Raw genomic sequence first — 19,964 nt, forward strand, 5'->3', positions numbered from 1 at the left:
GGCCCCGCGGGCCGTAGGTTGCCGACCCCTGCTGTACAGTATAGGTATTTTGGTTGCAAAATTGGTCAATGCGACTCATTAACATTTTGTCAGGGATTTTGTCTTTCCAGATATGGTAACCATAGTATATATACGATTCAAGACTGCAAGGCAATTGGTTCATTTAATTGAATGTAAATGACTTTAACAGAAGGTTGTTCGGAATGAACATCATTATTAGCTATATCATGAAGACAAGGACTAAGATTGTACTTTAATTTGTAACCAATCTATTCATATGTCAGTACATTCAATATGTGCTAATGTACTATAGGTGGAATAAACGTATGTATGTGCGAATGTCTGTAGGTGCTGAACGCTGTGTTGTGTTGAGTGTACATTGGATGGAATTCGACTCGTAATAATGTTACAATTTGTTACCGAACTTGGCTGTAAATTTCGGATAATACGGACCCTTCCTACAGTATGGCTGACGAATCAAATATTGAGTAATGATCAAACATTGAAAGAATAATGAATAATATCGGAATATTCCACAAAGAATGCATGGCTATTGCATTGCATTGACGTATTATATCTCGATACTCGATATATGCTCGCCGTCCATTCTGTTAATCTACTTACAATCAACATTTTACATAATAATATGTATGGCTGGGAATTTTTGAATATCTGATGATTCCGGTATCGAATTGAACACTTACTTATATATATATAAGTGATATATAATCGTATACGATTTTTTACAGTAATGGGTCCTCCAGACAGTCAAATTACTGAAACACGTGATCCATCACTCAGACAGTTTTGCATTGAATTTATTGTGCTCACACACAATAAAAAATTCTACTATTCGATTCGAAATGTCCAACCCTATAATATGTCGATTTCTCACATTAACCCAAATAAAATTGGAGCGTTAAGCGGACACAAAAATTACAAAATATTTCACTGGCTGGCACAGCGATCGGAAACGACTGCTCTAAAAAAATTACGTATACCTGGTATATTACCGGCTCTTGTTAGCGAGCAACTTATAAACAGCGTTTCAGATAAGACTGTTAAGAGCTCAAAATGGAATCGGGCTTGACCAAATGGCATATCTTCTTAATACCCCATTCAAATCCGAGTCAATAGATCCAACCTTTTTCTATGAAAATGCAACCAAAATTTGAAAAAAAATGGAGAAATGCCTGAACGACAGCAACTGCGCATAAAAAGATGAAGAAACATTCTTTTGTTAGAGGCATCGTTACGTTTTAAACCTATTTCGTTTGTTGCAAGTATTTAATCAATATTTCTGCCAGCATTTTTAGCATTACTTGTTCCTTTGTCGTCAATGTCGATTCGACAAAAACTTGTTCCACAGTACAAGCAAAATTATAATGATGGACACTTTCTAGAATCTAGACCAGACATGGGCAAAGCACGGCCCGCAGGCCAAATCCTGCCTGTTGGGTAATTCAATATGGCCCGCCTGATGCTGCCACAACCAAACTAAAATCAAATTTTGATGTTTGAAACAAGACTCCTTGTTTTCCACTTTTGCTTTTGTAGCACTGTAAATATTGTTAATAAAATGTAATTTTTTACGTCACACTTGGCCCGCCAGTATGGGGGGGCAACATTTTTGTCCCCAGGTTTATAAACCTCGCCCACCCCTAATCTAGACCATTGATCGTTTTGCAATTTGAATTATATTTTCGTTTGGTATGAGTGGGATTCTCCGCCCATCATTAGGCGTGTTCTGAACCTATAAACCATTTTCAAACTTTCCAGTGCCATGGGTTTGCCTCCTCTTTAACTGTTTGGATTCTATGAGCTGACATTTAGATTGAAATCATTGCATCCGATATAAGCAAAACTAAAAAAGGTTGATTTGTATTTGCACAATTATTTGCAAACTACAGAATATGGTAAACTATAAAACTAAGACATTACAAAAACTTTTCTTCAATTGCATCAATGAAATTCTGTTTTTTCCCTGTTACATTAATGCCATTGTTTTTACAAAATTCTTTAAGGACCGATACAGTAAGTTTCGCAAGTTTACCTGTTGATGCAAGTTCTTTTATGTCAGCTATGTTCATCTGCTTGGCATTGGTACCGCCATTTGCTGCTTCCGTCTTTCGTTTTGTAGCAGTTGGCCTTGGTTTACTGACTTTTGCAGTTGGATCATAACCAGAAGGATAAACCTGTTCCTTAAATTGTGCAATCAAGTCTCCTGCTTTTTTGGTTATCCTATCAAAGTTTGGTTGTGTCAGATCATCTATTTCATCTGGTGCATCTTTTTCTAATGCCATTGCTTCAAGATTACGATAATGTGTTTGTAAAGCTGGATTGTCAAAATTCATAGGATGGTATGTGAACTTTAGTTTCCTGATAAAAGTTCCAGCAGTTTTCACTGCCTCCTCATCTGGTTCTTTAGTCTCTTTCAATTCAATATTTCTCATGTCTTCTGAAAAAGGCAAGAAGATAACATAAAACCCTGGAGATTGTTTTTGCTCTCCCGTAGTTTCATCAATAACTTCTTGTTGTGGAAGTAAAGCAACACATCTAGGTGCGGTGTTGGAACGTGCTGATAAACTGCATATGGGAACAACATCTCTTTCAATACATTTTATTAAAAGAGCAGAAAACAGTGTTGTACTGCCTTTAACAGCTTTTTCATTAGGATATATAAATTGAGCTGCTTTTACATGTAACCATGGCTTCACTGCTTTGGCTGTTGGCTTGAATCCTAGAAGTTTCATCCCTGTACCAAAGAATTTTCTCATATCTGCTACTTCGTCATTTTCAAACATAATGTCCCGATTCCCCCACTTTTGTGATAATTTGATATCACCAGGCAGCAGAATATCCCCTGTGTCTTTCTCAACAAAGTTAGTTTTTGCAAATGCTTCTTCATTTGACGTGGAATCTATATTGACATTACTACTCTTTGTTGCCCGCCTTGCTGCAGTATAAACACCAACATACATTTCCATCCCATCAAACAATTGAAATGAAATAGTACCCATCGCTCTTTGCTTGGAGCATTTTCTGAGCAGAAAATCATATAAATTTGTGATACCATCAACTGGATTTTGTATAATAGAAACATCCGCATCAACATCAGATATAATATCTTTGTAAAATTTCTCATAGTCGAAACTCCTGTTAAATGAAAGGACTTGGATTGTTATATCTTGTTCCATGAGGTCCTTGGCCTTCGTTCTAGCTCGCAAATGTGCATTTCTATCACCATGATGTGGATCATCTTCCCATGTGAACAAAATCAATGTCTTCGAAGACAGACTGACTGTTGTTCGACTAAATATTGATGAACAACACCAAAGTAGATCACTGATTTGATGATCATTGCATTGTCCATATTTCAATTTGAAATCAGCTTCTGTTGAATCTTGTAATGTTTGAAGCTCTTCAATCCTAGCAGCAGATGATGAATCCAAATCTTGTACAACATAAATATTCTTGAAATCGGACGGATTTTTAGTCTCTTCTGTACCAAAGAAAACAAGAGCTTGTAGGTCACGTTCACTGCAAATAATCTTGTTTCTCAGCATATCTTTCGCTGCCTCACATATTTTATTAAATGGGCAACTTTCATCATCATCATTTGTGAGTTGGAACATTTGCTCACAACAATCGACTGCAATCATGACGCTATCCCGACCGGAAAATGAGGCCCAAGTTCCTTGATCATCTTGGCCTTCCTCCGTCACACCCAAATCATCATAAAAATTAAAGTCAGCCATATGCAAAAGATCTGGCTTGTGCTTAGCTATTTATCTTTTTCAGAAAGAGAGAGAAGGAAGCATTAGAACATGCAATGGCATAAGTACACATAGAAAGGAACAATTACAATTCCTAATCAATCATAGGTCACAACAGAACACCAAAATAATATGCTCTATTCCTAGTTTACCAGAAATAAATCTCATGGGAATAAAATGAAAACCAAGGTTTTAACAGATACATGCAAATTGAAATGAATTATATTGCCAAATGTAAAAAGTATATTATTCGTGCTTTTTCAGTTAAAATTTTTTAAATTAGTTGCTAAAACAAATTCTTGCAAGGTTTACACAACACAGTAAATTGAGGCCCTAGAAAAAAATTTAGAAAACAACCAGACCACCCATCAAAAAACCAAAATACATTTTGTTATTAACACCATCAAAACATACGTTTACATACAATAAAATTTAAATAGGAGCAGTAGATGTCTGAAAGATAGGAAATAGTGGTTAAGAGGTGAAAATTTATCACCGAAATCACATTATTGAAAACTAAAATATCGAGCCGAAGAGAGTCAGTTTGTGTTTTCTGATGCCAAAGCAAGTATAAAATAACCAATACCAGATATTATTATTCAATAGCTTACATTGGTGGTATTGCTAGCTAACTGTCGATACTCCTGAAGTATGCGTACCAAGATGGCAGACACCGGAACGTAGTATGTGTAACACGTTAGGGTTAGGCCATAATTTCATTCCAATTTTTCTTATTTTAGTTCTCTTAAGAGTTCAGAGACTAGTCAAGTGACTCCCGTAGTATTTGTACCTAAAATTATAGCCTAACCGTAACCGGGTACACATACTACGTTCAGGTGTCTGCCTTCTTGGTACGCATACTTCAGGAGCGCCGCCATCTTGGTTCGCATACTTCAGGAGCCCAACTGTTATAATGAGTTTGTGATATAACAGACCAATTTAAAGCAATAAACAAGAATTTTTAATAATCTAACAATGTTTATAATGGTGATAAATTTTCACCTGGAATTCAGTTATTTTTTAAATAAAATGAGCAGTATGTATTATTCCATATCATCAATGTCATCTAAATCATCTAGATCTTCTGTAAATAAGTCTTCATCAACAGGAACATTTTCTGCAGAGTTATTCGTATCTTCAGCATTTGTTGGCCCGGCAGCTCCAGAATTCTCAATGCCGTTTGTTAAAGGATCTGTTTTTGTTGTATTCGATACATCTTCCTCACCTCCAGTGTCTGCTACATTATCCGTAAGTGTAAATGTATTCAGCGATAATTCTTTGACGGTTTCCGATACATCGTCAATTTCTCGTTCCGATGATGCCAAAGTTGCACCCTCATCATTTTCATCATCTTCATCAATCATGTCCGGACGGAATTCAAACATTTCTCTTCCACTTATTGAAGCTTGTGCCCCAGATTTAAACTCATTTTTCCTCTTCTCTTTGCTAGCTTCTAATTCTTTTATTTTTTCTTCTCGTTTCTTTTTTTTCCAAACCAAAAATGTTGCTAACGTAATTTTTGTTACATTAGCACCAAGCGCAGCTCTTTCTTTTTCGATTAGATCTTCTATTGATATTTTTTCTTTCTGATCCTCCATTTTTTTCTGGTCAGATTTCAGTATAAAACCTGGTGGCAAAGCATGCCTGTACATGCAAGTATCTGCACCATTCGGGCATATCCAAAACCAACCATACTTTTTCTCTTCAATTGCTTGTAAGAAAAATTTACAGACTTTATCGGTTTTAGTTTGATTATTTGCGCCATGTTTTTTTTCAACAACTTCTTTGAGCTTGTCTTCATCCCACGAATCCATATTGTCTCCTTCACGTTCATCATCTCTCGCGTCAAAATATAAACTTCTTTTTTCACTCTTTCGTTCGATAGTAAGATCATGAGAGAATTTACATTTCGCTCCCTTTTGACACATGCCCTGTTTAAAAAAAGCACACAAAACTGATTTCGGGTCCACGCCCTTTCCAACTTTATTCTGGGCCATAACAGGACGAAACAAGTTATCCAATTCATCTTCCGTCTTTTTATCTTTCTTTTTTCTTTCTTCCTCCTTGAGTAGTTCCTGCTTTCTTGTGCTCGGTGATCCTCCATATTTCACCTGCTGAGTGACATTTTTAATAAACTTTTGTTGTTTGTTTCCTTTTTTATTTTTCAATCCAAAAGTTTTGTCCTCGATAACCTTATCCTTCTTCTTTTGCTCTGTTTTCACATTAGCCTTTTGCTGCTTCTTGGGAGGCATTTTTAAATTTTCAACAACTACTAACGGAAAACTGTTTAGAGAAGAACAGAGATAATCAAAGGCTTCTTGTTCAAATTGTCATTCAAATTTGATCAGAAGTTGTTGTCAAATAAATTTGAACAATAGAACCTTTATAATAGTACAATATGTAAAATTCTTAATCATATTTTAGTTATGTATAATAATACAGTTTTGTTAATTTTCACGGCGACTTGGCAACTCCCTTTGGGAACCGTTGGCATAACATGTTTATGGGCCATGAAGTATACTGGTATACATACAAGATACAACATATCAACAGATAGGACTCGTATAAATATTCCATGTTTTTATCAACCATTCCGATTATCTTTCTATATCATAATTTGTAAAGTTTCATTATTTTTAAAGTTGATAGATCAGATATGAATACAAAGTTAATTAAAGCTACAAAAGCCTACTGTGTCCCTATCATCTGGTAACTGGACCAGAGCTGATGAGACTGTGGTTCGTCCTAGGATTAAGCCGTCTTATTGCCTTTCCTCTCCCTGAGATAAATTCGTAAATCCTATCGTAATAACTTCAGAACTTGTTTCTTTGATACCATTATTACATGAAGTTCAACTCTATTATTCATCATCGAATCTTTATTTCAATTTATGTGTAGCGTGCGTTCAATATTTTACTTTTTCAATTAACTTCAGTAAAGAACTTGCATGTCAAAAAAAAAGTTTGGGCCTGACAATACTCCAATATTCATTATAAGTATCCCCTAATGTTTGTCTCTGAGATTTTATTATTAAGCTATATTTCCGTATTTTTTATTTTTTTAGTAACTAACCCTTTCTATTTCAAAAGCAATGAGTTCTAAAAGACTGAAGGCAGTAATCTATACATAATCCTGCATTCTAACAGTTCTAATGAACTTAATATTATGGTCTAGTCCGCAACAACATTAAACTGATTATTTATGCCTAACCTGGATATTAGTTAAGATTTTGTGAATATAATTTTTCAAATGATCGACCACCTTCGCCACTTTCTCCTATATGGCCTAACGAGCTAAGCGTTAGGAATACGCTCACCACCGCACCTCTAATTACTCTGCGTGGGTTCGAAGGTTTCGAATCCCATGCAGGGATGGTTATGTGCGAGAGGATTGCTGGACTCCTCGCCGTCATTCTGTCATTGGGTGGTTCACGTAACCGCTGGTCGGTTACGGCTTCCTCCACCACCAAGTCCATGCTTCCGAAAACAAACAATATATCTAATCCCATACCCGACTTGGAATGGTAACCGGACGAGAGGTCGTGGTTCCCCATATGGATAAGCCGTCTTATCGGCTTTCCTCTCCCCCCGGATAAATATGTAAATCCTATCCTATAAAGTTCTCAAATTAAGAACCTCAATCTCGGGACCCTACTAAAAAGGTAGGTATCATAGGTATCACAGGTATCATAGGTATCACTCCATAAAAAGATAGGTATATAGGTATCACTCCATAAAAAGATAGGTATCAGTAGTAAATGACTAAAAAGGTAGGTATCAGTAGTAAATGACTAAAAAGGTAGGTATCAGTAGTAGATGACTAAAAAGGTAGGTATCAGTAGTAAATAACTAAAAAGGTAGGTATCAGTAGTAAATGACTAAAAAGGTAGGTATCAGTAGTAGATGACTAAAAAGGTAGGTATCAGTAGTAAATGACTAAAAAGGTACCGGTAGGTATCAGTAGTAAATAACTAAAAAGGTAGGTATCACAGTAGTAGATGACTAAAAAGGGGGCTCCCGAAGTATGCAAACCAAGATGGCGGACATCGGAATGTAATAATATGTGTACTAGGTTAGGGTTAGGCCATAATTTTAGGTATAAATACTACGGGAGGCCCTTGGCTAGTCTTAGAACTGATAATAGGACTAAAATAAGGAAAATTGGAAAAAAATTATCGCCTAACCCTAACCTGTTACCCATGTTACGTTCCGATGTCCGCTTAGTCATTTACTACTGATACCTACCTTTTTAGTCATTTACTACTGATACCTACCTTTTTAGTCATTTACTACTGATACCTACCTTTTTAGACACTGATACCTACCTTTTTAGACACTGATACCTACCTTTTTAGTCATCTACTACTGATACCTACCTTTTTAGTGAGTGATACCTATGATACCTGTGATACCTACCTTTTTAGTAGGGCCCCAATCTCGCACCTATCGCCAATTGACCGCGAAATGACTATCGTCGAGTATGACTATCGTCGCAAATTTATTACATTCCACTCCCCACATTATCTTTGCATGAGGTTGTAGGTATTGGTCATTATCAACGTAATTGTTGAAAGAATGTACAACAGCCCGAAAGTTTATTACTATCGTGTATTTTGTTTTTTAAGTTTGGCCCAAGCCTCATTTAATTGAGCTTGTGTTTTTGTGTGCGTGCTGGTGGGCAGGCACATGAGATACTTCATGTTTTAAACTTTTTTGTAGGTTTTGCTTGCCCTCCAGAATTCTCCATTTTAAATTTAGGTTTGTTATGGAGTTTTCGAAATAAACTATCTATCTATCTAAACTAGATCTGTAGATCGAGAAATGTGGTTATGATCAGTAGCGCCATCCCCTGGTAAAATGAACCATCGAGCCTACCCGGTTTGGGAATATTTTTGCGGTTCACGGTCCGGGATCGACACCCCATTGCTGTCTGACTCGCTTTTTTATGATATGATAGGGAACAATTGTGACAACAAATTGTCACGCATGTAGAGTTCTGTACTTTTACAATATGGTGTAAGTCCTATATATACTGGGTTCTTGGGAAAGGAATTTGGCATTACATTTTATATGTCTGAAAGAGTAATGCACGGGAAGTGAACAAATGAGAGCTCACAACTATGGACCTTTCCCTGAGCATCGACTTCCTTGTTTACTCCGTGACATTGACCAATCAGCAAGATGCAAAAAGTGACGTAACAATGCTCCCTTTTCGCATCCGCTCAGACACTTTTCTCACTCAGACAGATTTTTTAGTCTAGTCTATCACAGCTATTTCTACACTAATTTTTTAGTACTGCAATGAAATTAAAACTCCCAGGAAGACATAGTGATCATTGAATTATATGATTTAAATTTCCGAAACACAACTGAAAAGTAACGAATAGAGTTCAAAAACGCGAAAACGAGGTAATGTTTACGACCACGCCTGAAAATCTGTCTGAGTTTGAAAAGTGTCTGAGCGGATGCGAAAAGGTAGCATTGTTACGTTACTTTTTGCATCTTGCTGATTGGCCAATGTCACGAAGTAAACAAGGAAGTCGATTCTCGGGGAAAGGTCCATTGATTTTGGATGAATTATGCCGTATAATTAGCGAGTTATTAATTAATTAGTGGTGGGACACACGGTGTCACTATGGAGTAAGAGCGCTGTTTCGGGGTATCCCCTAACTTTCGATCGATAAGTCTTCGGTCTCCGACCGATATTCTCGCTTACTTTTTGATGTCCAATTCGATCGAAACTTTTACGAATAGATGCACTGCCCTTCCCCCACTTAAAATTTATCGTTTTAAAAGTTTAATGCTTGTTATAATATGTACATATCTTCAAATTTTGTATTCAAACCGTTGTCTCGAAAAGGTAGGCTACTGACAGCTAAGATTAACCAGCACAGCCCACTCTATTACAGCTCAAGCGGCCTCGTCGATTTTTCTCTCACCCGATATAAATAGGAAAAACCATCTCTATTCTGAGACTTTGCCAATTTTCGTTTGAAAGGTGTAGCTGATGACAACGAAGAAAAAGTTGGTGGCTATTGGCCTCCTTGTTTTTCAGATGTGTGTCCTCATCAATCAATTAATTAATACAACGATCAATTATTCCCTCATTAATCTCCCCTTATTATTATTACTTCGATCGTTCCATTATCCTCACTGGACTTACATTCATTTTATCGGCGTATATGAGTAGGCCTACATTGAAATCTCTTGCACATGTTTTGTTCGTGCCCATTACACAAGGCTGCTGACACTCATATTTTTCCTTGTGTAGTGCCGCTGTACAGACAGACATACCTTGATTGCAATGACGTTTGTAATAACTTATTGTATTTTATTGATAATACTGTCTCGATATTGCTTGAAAAACCAAAGAATATACGATGACAGTGGCTTTTGAAATGCGGGAAACAAGTGAGCTCATGCAGTTGCGTGATACGCTAATCTTGAGCGTTGTCCTTTAATATTCTTTCGTAACTTCAACACCACATACTCTGGATTGTTATTCGTGACTATATTTTACGTGGCGTGACAAATAAAAGGATTAAGTGTAAACATACTCCCATGAATTTTCTTCAAAAGTCTGAAATTTTAGTGCAGTGATTCCAAAGTGGGCGATATCGCCCCCAGTGGGCGAAAACGATACAGAGGGTGGCGAAAAAGTCGAAGGGGGCGATTTCACGAAATCTGTTTCATGTTCGGCGCATCGTGCAATTAATTCTGTACTCTGTGTGCATTCGCAGGCTTGAATCACGTGGGCGATTATCACACGCGAAAGGATTTCTGGACTCGTCTTCGCAGTAATGTACGGTAGTTTGCGTCTCCCATATGCAGTGGTCGGCAAAATACGACAGGAGTAAAATAATCTGGCCCGGGACGATTCACTGAATGAACCTTTCCCCGACCTTTGACCGCGGAAAATTCTTCTCATACTTTACCATTTTAAAATTTTCGGTGCTTATTTTAGGAGTGGTTTCACGAGTTGTTGCCTGTAAAATGGGGTATTTGTTTCAAACTATCATTCCAATACACACCATTCAACAATCTGTTTTTTAAAAGTACCGATAAACAATTTGAGCCTAGTCTATCACAGCTATTTCTACACTAATTTTTGATTACTGTATTTAAACTGAAACTCATAGGAAGACAAAGTAATCATTGACTTATTTGATTTTCATTTAAATTTCCGAAAAACAACTAAAAACTAACGAAAATAATAAAAAAAAAACGCGAAAATGAGGTAATGTTCACGACCACGACTGAAAATCTGTCTGAGTGAGTGTGTCTGAGCGGATGCGAAAGGGGGCATTTTTACGTTTTTTTGCATCTTGCTGATTGGCCAATGTCACGAAGTAAACAAGGAAGTCTATGCCGGGGGAAACATCCAAACGGCGGTTTTGACGATGAAATTTTTTTATTTATAATCTACGCTCGAGGAATAAACTACATTTTTTACGTGACAGAATTTATCGTGAGACACGTTTGGACTAAATTTTTTTATATCCTAAAAATTCTATTGGACAGCCACTCGTTTAACGAGCCTACAATTTAATTATATTTAAACAAATGGAAACACGAAGAAAAGTTGATGCTGAGGGCAAGGGTTCAATAGCGCAGTCAATATTCGAATATCTTGCAATGCAATATGAATATCTAATTCATATTCTATTCGAGAGATTCATCACTGCTTAATTTTTGTAAGAATGTATCTTCTTGAAGAAAATCTTTATCAAAATTTCACAAATCATGCGACAATATTCACTTCGATGTTTGGAAGTACATATTTGTGCGAACAATTATTTTCGAAAATGAACAATACGAAGAACAAGCAAAGAACATCAAGGGATTATTGATGCCCACTTAGAAAATGTTGCAATTTTGACGTCGTAAAGCTATTCAGCGTGATGCAGCAACAATACAATGTCACATTAAATATCATTGTAATATTTTTTTAATAAGACGACTGAGTTGAGTTCACGAATTGTCGCAGTTTTCGATCGCTGTTCCGTTTTTAACTTTCAAAAAATGTATGCGACCCGCAAAAGACTAGCAACCCTGAATTTTGTCCCGCGAGTGACGTAAAATTTGCCGACCCCTGGGCCGCAGCCGATAGTGGATAGTCGGTCGCGGCTTCTTTCACATCCGAGTCCATGAATCCAAAAACAAATGGCTGATTAATTATGGACTGGAGGCCGTGGTAGGATGAGGAATCGGGGAGGAATTTTACCGAAGTATTTTGGTGCAGGTCATCAGGCTGTAGGAATGAATGAGATGTACGAAAATCAATATTATAAGTTTGGGAAAATTAACTTGGTTTTCATTATTTTAATGTGAAGTGAGGTTAATTTAGGAAGTGAAATGCTATAAGGCAAGAGTACACGCAAGAGAGCGGTTTTTGAGGAGGTACAACCCTGGATTCTTTCATTTCCGACCTATTATAAGGTGAAAACGGGGTTTTAAGTCGTGCTACTATTGCTATCAAAACAACGAAATCGCCTTTCCACCAGTAAACGAAGTAATTTTTGATATAATAAAAAACTCGCTGAAGAACACCAAGCTCATCTATCTCATTAAAAAAAACACTATAAACTATGATTTGTCTTCTTATATGGTCTGCAATATATATATTCGTTTCTGACTCACCATTTTTTTGTATTGCTGGGGGGCGATGAAGTCGTATAAACTCGTGTAGGGGGGCGATGGTCAAAAAAGTTTGGAAACCACTGTTTAGTGCATCTGTTCAGTGAATTTTTACCACTAAAAATGCATTAGAAATTTTATAAACAAATTGGAAATTTGACATAACCTACCCATTCAACTTCGAAGATTTTTTCTGCGACACCATTATAGTTGGATACTACGGGTTACATATTCTAATGCCTTTTATATTGAACCTTGTAATGCCACTATGATTTCGCACTGTCTCGAGATATAGCCAGGTTCAAAATTGAACAAAAGAGAATATTTACTGATCACCGAGGCAATAGCAAACCCGGCAGAAATAGGGCTCATGGATAGAGTCAAACTTTGCTAGATATTTTCAAAATCTTGCAATCTTGTGACTTCATTTTTAAAAAATTATGATGATCAAATTTAAGGACGATTGAATTGTATCGTATCCGTATATTCTGTTTTCACGCCGGAAGTTAACCCCAGAACCCTTTATTTTCATAACATGGAATGTAATCTTGAAACAAGTTACTTCTCGTTATACATATTCAAAATAAATCCGCAAGATGAAATGTATTTCATACACATTGTAATTGAAACAAATAATTGGCAAGAAGAAGTGGAAAAAGTGTTACACGACATTTTTGCTAATTGAAGCTTCGAATGAACTGCTACCGTGCACATAATCAGAACTTCATTCTTATATTTGGCGATTGACAACCGGTGCGGTGGATGACTAAGCGATTGCTATTAATTTAGTTAGTGTATGTCACCTGCTAACTGGTTTTAACGTTTGTCGTTACATAACTTAAGCAGTGACATAATAATAAAAGTATGTAAATGAATAATAAGTCGCAATAGCTCATCTATTTGATGGATCAATAATTTTATGAGTGTCAAAAACTACAAAGTAGCGACTTAACATTTATAAATCACCATGGCAACCAATATGACACGTTCCGCGATATATAGCACATCATCAGAAACATAGATGTCTCGTTTATCACAACGATTGATTGGCATAATTGCTATTTACACTTTTTTCTCACTATTTGGAAGGATGGGCCTGAAAAGTTGTGAACTATTGTAGTTGACTATAAGACGCAACTATGATGTGCGGGGCATGAGATGGTACTTTTAATGAGCTATCAAAACGTGAAAACTAAAAATAGTTTTGAAGCACTCCGAAATGTGACACCTGTCAATTTATTACATTACCACAGATATGAATATGTCACCGTAAAAGATAAATGTTTTTATGGCGCCAGGCGTACTTTGACCGCCTTGACCTATAACCTGGAGCGGAACGCAAGTACTCGCATATTACAGGAATTAATTACACATTAATATTGTGAAAGGAGGGCGTAAAATCTGGACGTGACTTTTGGTTAGGCAACTGCAAACGATCCGATCAAAATCAGTGCATTGATCAAAACCTCATGAATATATATTTATTGGAACAGTTTGCTCATGACGTTGTCACGCGCACTTACGCGGCAGATATTGTCGATTGAATGGCGACTTCACGTAAATACGATCAGAAAAACTGCTCTGCGGCACTGAGGCACTTGGAAATACTCAATATATGGGATATCAGTGATTTTTGCAAACGAAGAATGCACTCGGGGGCATATGATAATTGAATCAGAATAATACATCGTCAATCACCAAACTTCTGTTTAATTCAAAGTTTCAAACGTTTAATTCAAATGTCGATGTAACAATTTTAGAATGTTGTAATATTTTCAAAGAATAAGTCGTAAACGAATAAGAAACAAAAAATGCACATTTAACAAATTTATGCATGAGATTTTCGACAAACGCAAAAAATGAAATGAGACTGAGAGCATGTAATATATCAAGCATGGGCCATAGATAAACTGCAAGATCTATCTATGGCCCATACTTGATTCAAATTGACATAATCCAAAGTTTTTAAGTTCCATCGCATTGTTGACATAAAATTCTGTTGATATTTGTGATCGATATAGTCAGGCGCTGAATGAGGGGCAGATCAGGGTCGGTATCTTGCAGTGCTGCTTGACATAGTCGTCCACAGACCCTAAAATGATTCTTCCGATAATTCCTAAACCCCTAGACCCCATAATGATTAAATTCACGTCGGATTTATTTGCCATGGATACAATTGTCTCGCCAACGCCGTTTTTATCATCGTGAATTACAAATTTGTGGCTTATTCCGAACTCCAAGCACATTGTTTCGTACTTCTTCTTTAATTCATCGTGTTTGGTCTTCCGATCTGACAAATACTTCTCAGCTTTGCCAGGAATATATCCAACACCTCCCGCATGAACGTAAGCCGGGAGTCTGATTGGATCAGCTACGTGTAGTAAAACGACTTCATCTCCGGCTCTATGCAGTAGTCTCGTGTAATAGTTCACAACGAAATCGTCATTTACCCCGTTTTTTATGCATAAAAGTACTCTCATTTTACTCTTTTGTCAATTTTTATAACGAACTGCACACCTAAGTTCTTCAGCTGACTACAGTTGATACTGACTATCGCTACAACCGACAGGCCTATTTCAATCTTTCGCGAGGGTATGCGATTCGTGATTGTGAAACGAGACGGTCCGTGATTGATATACGCAGCCGGCTCTAACCGGAGCAAAACTGGTGGGAACCAGCAATTGATTTCGAAAAATGATGTTTTGACGAGGCCAATAACATGATTGCTCATCACGCATATCATGAAAATAGGCCAGTTTGATACTATAGGAAACTCAAGTAGACACAGAGTTACTACAGGTCATAATAGTTTGAAACGACATTTATATGACAAAGACAGTAATATATGATCTATTTCAGTGGTCACTGCTTTTTTTTCGAGGGCCACATATTTTTGACAATAAATTTTGTAAAATCTCGCGACCCAAGGACATGATCAAATACTAAACGGCATGTAGTACATGGCCGCAAACCTAATGACTAATATAAAATAATCATTTTTACATAACGTTTATTCCCGTAAAAAATTACTCAAAGTGAAAAGGCAGTGCTTGTTTGCTATCAGCGAGATTCCGAAATGGCGGCGTGGCGTTACTTAGCTGCCCACATATTCAATTACTATTGAGCAACACTTCAATACAAAATACAAAATAAACAATAAAATTTACTACAAAATAATGTCAGTAACTATTAGGTTTTTGTAGAAAAAACAAGCGACCTAAAAATTTGCAGGCGACCCAGTTTGGGGTCGCAACCCATAGGTCAGGAAACACTTATTCATTTCAATTTTTCATGCAATACCATTCTTTTGGCCTTGTGTGGTCGTGACATTGGGGTTTAATATATATATATATGCCTATGAGTATTACTTGAGTTTCACAGTACTAAGGTTCGCTGGTAATTTGTGTATTTCTGAAACGAACCAACAATGACATTGCGATTTTTGCGTCAGAAAGTGACGACTGTATTGATTATTTATCGCAGGGAAAAGGGGGATGCAACGGCATTGCTGTCTGTTCCGTTTTGTTTTTGTTGCTACTGTTGAATGTATGTTGATTGTAAAAAGTAGCCAATCGAGGATACATAATTTTATAACGTTCCACATTAGTTAGTTTAGTGTAGAAAACCATATTTTATTTACTTCTATTTATTTATTCAATTAGTGTATGTACTGAACTTTAGTGACATGACATTTTGTATTCTTAGGCATGTATATCCTTATTACAAGTGGGTGTGGGGTGGGCGCGTTTCGAAATAGGTAAATGATGAAACCTCTTTGCAAGCAAAATTCAGTCTGTTCTGACACCTCCAAGACGATTTGTCGCAGTTCATTAGCTTCTCCAATACAAATTTCTCAGCGGAAAATACCGGATACAACTGGTTGAAACAGAGATTGCAATATTACTCCATATCACAAATCGCTATTCAGCTCGAAGTGACACATACGACTCGCAGATAAGGCATTTTATTAGATCAATGCTCTTTGGATATATGATTATGACGTCACGCGAAGACATCCTCGAAATGATTGATGCATCTAAGATGGTGACCGTACATTTGAACCCACGTATATTTGAACCCATGTGTATATCCGCGGGCCAATCTATATGCGGGTGCTAAAACCCATGGTTTAGGGTTAGTATGGGTTCAAATATCAATAAAAAAAAAAAAATTCCATAGGTGCAATAGTATGCAGGTGCAATTGTCGTGGGTTCAAATGTACGTGGGTTCAAATGTAATGGAACCATCTAAGATACTTCTTCGAATACTTTTTATGACAATTAGGCATTAGTTATTAAAACGACATGTCACAATCGAAAGTCAGTCGTAGCATGGATCTTACGCATATTCACGTCTGATACTATATAACAAGTTTATGAACTTCATCGCAATCTATTACGTATCTCCTAAATTTTTCTTTCGTGTCGAATATTCATGTAAAGCGCGTTAATTCAAAGTCAAATGCACCCGCTGATCACAGTAACGTTTTTCGTGCTGTCGGGGCGTGACAGGCAATCTGACAAAAATAGATTAATTACACATTTCTAGTAATTGAAGTAAATATATAATATAAATACATTCGTTCAATTACAAGCATCATTTGATACATTGTAGCGGAGTAGGGGAGAGGCAGGTTAGTTGATGCTGTAGTTTAGATGATACAGCGCTTCTCACGGCCGTGCAATGCACTTCAAGAAACTGATGCGCCACCTGGTGTTTGGCTAGAATATGTTCTTCCTTTCTGTTAGTCGTCTGACGATGTTGGTTGCAGCACGTTTAAAATTTTCGAAAAAAATCAATTTTTAAGATCTGGAGTGAAAACGTCAAATCAAGGTAAGTTGATTATTTTTTCAGGCATTATAAATGAGCGATGCAAGCGAGTATTTCCTTGCAGTAGTGTATGATATCGCTTACATAACAGCCTACATGTTTCTGGATACTGATTTGAATTCTTCCCACTACGGCCCTTTTTTTCAAAATGGCCACAGGTTGACTAGTTGATACAATAGTGGTTCCATTAGTTGATACGTGTATCGACTTACCCTGCTATTTATTCCATGTATTTTTTTAGCATATTTTTCAGCAAATATATTTTCAGACTTTCTTTTAACCGGGTTTTATGGTTTGCGGCATTGTCAATATTTTTACGCTGCCAATATTGTTTTCAACGTATTTTAGGTGATGCCTCAGTTCTATAGAAGAAAAACAAACAGAGCCATAGGAACTCCCCCGGATGTGATGTCGAGGGCGGCTGACGATGTTGTTCGCGGGCGATCATTGGGGAGTGTAGCTGAAGCATTTGGCATCGATAAAATGACTTTGTCTCGTTTTATAGTCAAGCGCAAAAATAATCCTAACGCAATTACAGGTTACGCTGCTGTTGCACATTATATTATTCCTCAGCAAATGGAAGAAGATCTGGGAAATCATGTCAAACGATTGGCCGACATGTTTTTTGGACTCTCTCTTGAACAGTGTTGTAAACTAGCTTATGAATTTGCATTTCAAAACCAGTTGTATATGCCAGTGTCTTGGAAAATCAACAAAAAAGCGGGAAAAACTTGGTGGCTAGAGTTCAAAAAACGACAAAATCTTTCCATACGGACTCCAGAGGCAACTTCACTCGGAAGGGCGACTGCATTTAATCGTCACACGGTTGGTGAATTTTTCGACAACTTAGCACAGGTCATGGATGTGGACGATTTTCACCCTGAAGATATTTACAATCTCGATGAAACCGGGTGCACCACTGTTCAAACCCCATCTGATATTGTTACAGCCAAGGGTAAAAACAAGTGGGTGCAGCTACGTCTGCTGAGCGTGGTGAACTGGTTACGGTAGTCTACACATGGTGCCTCTGGTAATGTGCTTCCACCTATGTTTATATTTCCGCGCGTAAACTTTCACAACCACTTTATCATTGAAGGGCCACCGGGCTGCATTGGACAAGCAACAAAGTCTGGCTGGATTAATGAAGAACTTTTTCTTGTTTATCTAGAACATCTGGTGCGCCAGACTCGTTGTACTCCCGAAAGAAAAATTCTTTTGATTTTGGATAACCACGAGTCTCATATTTCTTTACGTGCTGTTGAGATGGCAAGATCCAATGGAGTAGTTATGCTTACTTTACCACCTCACACATCTCATCGATTGCAACCGCTTGATAAAACGGTGTATGGTCCTTTCAAAGCCAGTTATAACAGAGCGATGGAGAGTTGGCTACGTAGTCATGCTGGAAAAACTGTTACAATATATGATGTTCCTGGCATTGTAAAAGAGGCTCAAATGTCAGCAATGACATCGAGGAATATTCTATCTGGATTTCAAAGCACTGGTATATACCCTTCCAATCGCGATATTTTTACTGATACAGATTTTGCAGCTGCAACTTTGACGGACCGAGAAGTCGTTGATCGTGATGAACCAGGACGGTCCTCAAAATGCACGGTTCCACTGACCCCAGGCTGTAGTAATGAAAATCTTTGCACTCATAAACCGAGGGTTAATGAATCAGCATTTCAGTTACAGAAAACGGGCAACCCAGATCCCCAGATCTTGCTCATCGTACGTATCGCCAAGCGAGATTCAAAAAATCCCAAAAGCTCCACAAAGAAAGACCAAGCGCTCCCGAAAAAAGGAAAGACAAAGATTTTAACTTCCACGCCTGTATTAAAAGAGATTTCCCTAGAGAATGAAAAAAGAAAGAAAAACAAGAAATGCAGTTCGTGAAAAAAACTTTTCGCTACAAAAAATAGGAAAGTTCGCCCCCACAATACTAGCAATAGTTCAGAAAAGGAGTGTGCTGTTGTTAGATATGATGACACGACTGATGAAGATGAATTATCTGCAGAAGAAATCATGGGAGGTGATTACGTGGTTGTCAAAGTAGACGGGAGATCTAGAAATGTACATTACATCGCTCGTATAGATTTGCTAGAAGATAATGAGTATGAGGGAGTTTTTCTAAAGAAAGTTTCTAGTCGAGTTTCTGTCGAAGCAGAGCACACTGGTTTTGTATTTGTTCCAAATGAAGATGATGGGGCTTCATTCTCGCATGAGGGCATAATATGCAGACTACCTCAGCCAACAATTCCTGCAGGATCAGCTCGGAGATGTGTTCGACTTAAATTTGATTGCGATTTGAGTAAATGGAATGTAAATTAGAGGTTGTCTACCACCATCCAGCAAACCATTTCGTTAAACGAGTTATTTGTATTTTTTTATTTATTTTTGCCGCCGTTCCTGGTGAAACTTTCTCTCTCGTTCTTTTGAAACAAGTTATAAGTGATATTTGTGCCTCGTTCCATTTCATTTTTAAAGTAATTGCCTGCTTTTAAAAACTTTATGCAGAGTGTATCAACAAAACTACCACTGCGCATCAAGTATCCTTACCAGGCAGGATATTTGATACGTTTGACAAGAAAACTTTAGCGACTGTAAGCGCTAAGTTAGGAAATGACTGAGAGCCCCATTTTGTGGTCATGTGTGAGGAACCTATAAATGAATAAATAGGACAAACCAGAACGGCGATTATTCGAACGGTATTTTTTAT

At 37.3% G+C, this 19,964-nt stretch overlaps 2 protein-coding genes across 2 annotated transcripts; both read right to left on the reverse strand.

Moving 5' to 3' along the window:
* Positions 1 to 1,855: 1,855 nt before the first annotated feature.
* On the reverse strand, positions 1,856 to 3,758 carry LOC120332310 (X-ray repair cross-complementing protein 5-like). Its single transcript, XM_039399528.2, has one exon. It carries the CDS (start codon positions 3,756 to 3,758, stop codon positions 1,938 to 1,940), a length of 1,821 nt encoding a protein of 606 aa, XP_039255462.2. The 3' UTR covers positions 1,856 to 1,937.
* A 29-nt stretch (positions 3,759 to 3,787) lies between these two features.
* LOC120332309 (zinc finger CCCH domain-containing protein 15-like) lies at positions 3,788 to 6,090 on the reverse strand. Its single transcript, XM_039399527.2, has one exon. It carries the CDS (start codon positions 6,026 to 6,028, stop codon positions 4,820 to 4,822), a length of 1,209 nt encoding a protein of 402 aa, XP_039255461.1. The 5' UTR covers positions 6,029 to 6,090; the 3' UTR covers positions 3,788 to 4,819.
* Positions 6,091 to 19,964: the final 13,874 nt, after the last annotated feature.

The sequence above is a fragment of the Styela clava genome, chromosome 13, assembly GCF_964204865.1.
Source record: "Styela clava chromosome 13, kaStyClav1.hap1.2, whole genome shotgun sequence".
Taxonomy (NCBI): domain Eukaryota; kingdom Metazoa; phylum Chordata; class Ascidiacea; order Stolidobranchia; family Styelidae; genus Styela; species Styela clava.

What these genes read in the sequence shown, in the direction of transcription:
- LOC120332310 (XM_039399528.2), bottom strand. Translation starts at nt 3,758, where the DNA reads ATGGCTGACTTTAATTTTTATGATGATTTGGGTGTGACGGAGGAAGGC.
- LOC120332309 (XM_039399527.2), bottom strand. Translation starts at nt 6,028, where the DNA reads ATGCCTCCCAAGAAGCAGCAAAAGGCTAATGTGAAAACAGAGCAAAAG.